This window comes from Microdochium trichocladiopsis (genome assembly GCF_020744255.1).
Source record: "Microdochium trichocladiopsis strain MPI-CAGE-CH-0230 chromosome Unknown B0I36scaffold_7, whole genome shotgun sequence".
Lineage (NCBI taxonomy): Eukaryota > Fungi > Ascomycota > Sordariomycetes > Xylariales > Microdochiaceae > Microdochium > Microdochium trichocladiopsis.
The window spans coordinates 2,826,472-2,830,457 of NW_025763550.1; the positions used below are offsets into that span (position 1 = coordinate 2,826,472).

At 57.4% G+C, this 3,986-nt stretch overlaps 2 protein-coding genes across 2 annotated transcripts; one reads left to right on the top strand and one right to left on the bottom strand.

Moving 5' to 3' along the window:
• Window positions 1–217: 217 nt before the first annotated feature.
• On the top strand, window positions 218–2,017 carry B0I36DRAFT_328511 (uncharacterized protein). Its single transcript, XM_046154599.1, has one exon. It carries the CDS (start codon window positions 371–373, stop codon window positions 1,919–1,921), a length of 1,551 nt encoding a protein of 516 aa, XP_046010846.1. The 5' UTR covers window positions 218–370; the 3' UTR covers window positions 1,922–2,017.
• A 741-nt stretch (window positions 2,018–2,758) lies between these two features.
• On the bottom strand, window positions 2,759–3,703 carry B0I36DRAFT_202322 (S-adenosyl-L-methionine-dependent methyltransferase; the record flags this gene model as incomplete). Its single annotated transcript, XM_046148781.1, has 2 exons — window positions 2,759–3,439; window positions 3,515–3,703. Coding segments are annotated over 2 exons (870 nt in total), but the record flags the coding sequence as incomplete, so codon positions are not given.
• Between the last annotated feature and the right edge of the window lie 283 nt (window positions 3,704–3,986).

A 3,986-nucleotide genomic window follows, 5' to 3' on the forward strand; every position in this document is an offset into this window, starting at 1 on the left:
TCCTTCAGAGGCGATGTTGCAATAAATGCCTTTTCTCGCCAAGTGCGTGTGTGCACGCGGAGAAATGCTGCCCCAGGGTGACGCTAAGGACTAATAACTGGGCTAGTGCGTGGACCAGAGCCTGCCAGAATCGGGACCCACCTTTCTGTAACGTCCTTCCTCCCACCGCCGTAACGCTTCTCGGTAGCGTGCTTTTGCTTCTTCCCACCGTTGGTTTGCTCCTTTGTTTGCTGACCTGACTTGATATAGGCCTCGTCTGACCACGTGTCTCGTGGCCCATATCACATGCTTGCCCCTTCCCTTCCCTTCCGCCGCCAATTCCGCCGACTCCCGCGAATGTCTTCGGGCCATTGTCCTGTGCGATCCCACTATGCTGTCTGATCAGGCCATCGACGATGCTACCGCAGCTCTTGAAGCATTCCGCCGGTCAGATGCCCTGGCGAAGCTGCTGGACGACTACTCGTCGCTCCTCGATGACTACAAGCGACTGAAGAGCGACTACGAGGAGGAGAGGGAAGGTAGAGAGCGCTACAAGCAGCTCGCTCGGAGTCAGGAACGCAACCCCTTCGCCCTTGTCCTTGTTGACGGCGATGGCTATATCTTTGACGAAGACTTGGTCCGCGCCGGCGAAGAGGGCGGAAGCAGGGCCGCAGTCCGCCTCAACGACGCTGTCAAGAACAGCCTGCGCCGCCGCGGCATCGACAACTGCGAAATCATCATCCGCGTATACGCCGACTTGGTAGGCCTTTCCAAGTTTCTCTCGCGCAACGGTGGCCAATGTGGCGCAGAGAAACGGTCACTTTCGAGCTTTGTTGCGGGCTTCAACCGGTCCCATGGCCTGACCGACTTTGTTGATGCCGGCGAGCTTAAGGAGAACGCCGACTTCAAGCTCAAGGCCATGCTCCGCCTCTATGCCGACAACACACAGTGCAAGCACATTTTCTTTGCTGCCTGTCACGATATTGGCTACATTGCGGATGTCACGCCGTTTCGGGGTCATGTGGATCGGTTTACTCTAGTACGCACGCCCAGCCTCCGGTTCTGCGACGAGTTTAAGAAGCTCGGGATGGGCATCGAGGAGCTGCCAGGCGTGTTCCGTACAACCCCAATACACATCAACCACCCAGGAACCGCACTTACAAACAGGTCCGGGGTCACGCCGCCATCCGCAAAGAGCTCGGCGAGCATGCCGGTGAGACCTTCATCGCCTACCAAGTCGCTGCAGTCGAGCTCGGCTGGCGAGGAGAACCAGAAGGTATGCCAATTCAACAAGATTGGCAAGTGCAAATTCGGCAACGGCTGTAAGCTGAAGCACGTCAAGCCTTCTGCATCCTCTACGGCGCCCGGTCCCGGCCGTCTCCAGAAAAACGACTTCAGTAGCGCGAGCACCGAGCTCCACTATCTGCCGCGCAAGAACGACATTCCCCCAGGATACGTTGCCATCAATCGCGATGGCTGTCGGCTGGATCCACTATTGGAAACGCCTCCGCCAGGCGCTATGGCTAAGTTGCGGGCCAGGCCTGAGGACCAAAAGCTGTGCAACATGAAGCAGCTTACCGGCTACTGCGGGAACAACAACTGCCCTTATGACCATGATCCGATCTCGGACGACCTCTTGATGGCCTTGGAGACACTCTCGAGATCTCTGCCCTGTCCGAGACGTGGCACGTGCCGAGTTGCAAACTGCGTCAATGGGCACGTCTGCCAGAATCCAGACTGCAAGCACCGCGGCGGAAAATCCTTTTGCCGGTTGCCTTATCTGGTTCACGACGAAGACCTCCATTTCGACTCGCTGATGCCTGGGATTACCAAGGACACGGATTATGGCGGCGGTAGTCATGACAGATTGGATTCTATAGATGACAAAAGCAGCTGGCGTCGAACGGATAGCACCGACAACACATTTGACTTGCTTGGTTAAACCCGTCGGTTTACCAAGAACACACGGCCAGCACAAAGTTTTAGCTGGAAAAACCCCCTCAGGTGATGCCGAGGCGACATCACCAACAATCCTACGTTAGGTCTCGGGGTGAGCACAGAAAGTACAGCTTGGTACGAAAGAAAAAGCTGAGAAGCACAGCAAGGTCTACAATATGTAGCCAGAATCTAAAAAAACTCGACTATATTCGATATCAACAAAGATGGATTGAGACTCGCAACATGGACAAAGCGACGAAGGATCTTTCCCCTCCGAACACGGTTCGGCAAGTCGGAAAGATTCAGAACTTCATGCTCAATCCATATCTGATATCGATCAGCGGTTACCAGACATCGCCGGACTGGATCGTAAAGAAGGGATTACGGGGTTGTTGGATTTGAAGGCCTACTTGATATGAATCAGTCTGGGCGGTGTATGGGTGCTGGTGACGACTACTAGAGGGGAATACCTGGAATTCCCCTTTTACGCGTCTGTGGTTGATATGGCAGTCGAGTGGGATGCAAGATCATGACAGAGTCTATTTCTAGCCTAGTCCATCGCACGAGGGTAACACTCTCGTGTCCAGGGACGCAAGGAGGCACGGTGTGAGCCGGTCACTGCCCGCGCAATAAGCCGAAAAAACACGTCATGGGACCGCTTCTATGGTTGTGCACAAGCACTGTCATTATAGATCGTTGTACATATATGATACAAGGTAGGATCGCGGTCATTGCAGTGCCTGATTAGCTTCACACCGGTGTGGTGGGAAGCGCGTCTCCTTGCAACAAACCACGCCCAGAAACTCCAGTGATTGACTCTGACGTGCCGTAATCACGCAATTGACCGCCGCACGGCAAAGAAGTAGTTGCCGACTTTCTCACTGCCTGCGACCTCGCGCCAGCCCACGCCAGGAACATATATCACACCCATACACCTCGGCGCCTCCCACGTAGCTCGTGCGCCATCTCCCGTCACAACACCAGCCGCATTAGCCTCTGTGCCTGCGGCGGCGTCGGCGGCCCCGGCGGCGGGCTCGGCAAAATGCTGCCGCAGCTCGTACTCGTTGATGTACTTGTTCCAGTCATGCGTGCCCTTGGGCACGATCCTTAGAACGTCCTCGGCCATGAAGTTGGTCGTGAACCACGACATCCACGTCCTCGCGATGGTGCTCATGACGAGCCAGCCCCCCGGCTTGACAAAGGGCGTGCACCGGTCCAGGAACTCGGCGGGCTGGTTGACGTGCTCGAGGACCTCGAACACCGACACGATGTCGTAGGCCTGGTCGGGCGCCTCCGGGACGGGCAGGTGCTCGATCGAAGTGTTGATGTAGTTGAGCCTGCCCGGGCTCGTGGCCGGGCTGAGAACCGGGTCGCGCCTCGCGTGGGCCTGCGCGATGGCGAGCACTTGCGGCGTCGGGTCGATCGCCGTGACGGAGTGGGTGGTGGGCAGGCGGGCGGCGGACTCGGCGAAGATGCCGCCGCCGCAGCCGATGTCGAGGTACTTGAGTCCTTGTTTTGGGTGCTGGCGCGAGTTTGTGGGAGTTGTTGACGACGACGATGACGGGTCGGCGGCCGCGGCGGGGTAGTTGTCGCCGACGGAGGCGCGGATGGAGCGGATAAAGTCGTGGCGGAGCGGGTTCATGAGGTGCAGGATGCGCGAGGGGCCGTGGGGGTCCCACCACGAGGAGGCGAGGGCGTTGAAATGTGAGACCTCGTCTGGTGAGACGGTCGTGAAAGTGCTGCTGCTGTCGCCATCGCTCGAGGTGTGCAGTGACCGTGGTGTTGAGGCTGGTGATGGCGATTGGTTTGCGTGAGGTCTAGAGGTGTGGATGGATCGAAAGACTCTGGCGCTTGGGAGGAGTGGCTGTCTGGGACAAGTTGAAGCTACCAAGAACCCTCGAGGGCTTCGGCAGACGGCTGCAGACGCTATCCTTGGCGGCATAGTCGCGAACTACGGACGCCGGTGGCAGGGTTGTGCGTCACGAAGATGCGAATGTCCACCGAAAGTGCATGGTCAACAACCTGACAACCTGAGCTTCAGTGGCATGTCGTTAGCCGATAAGCGTGGA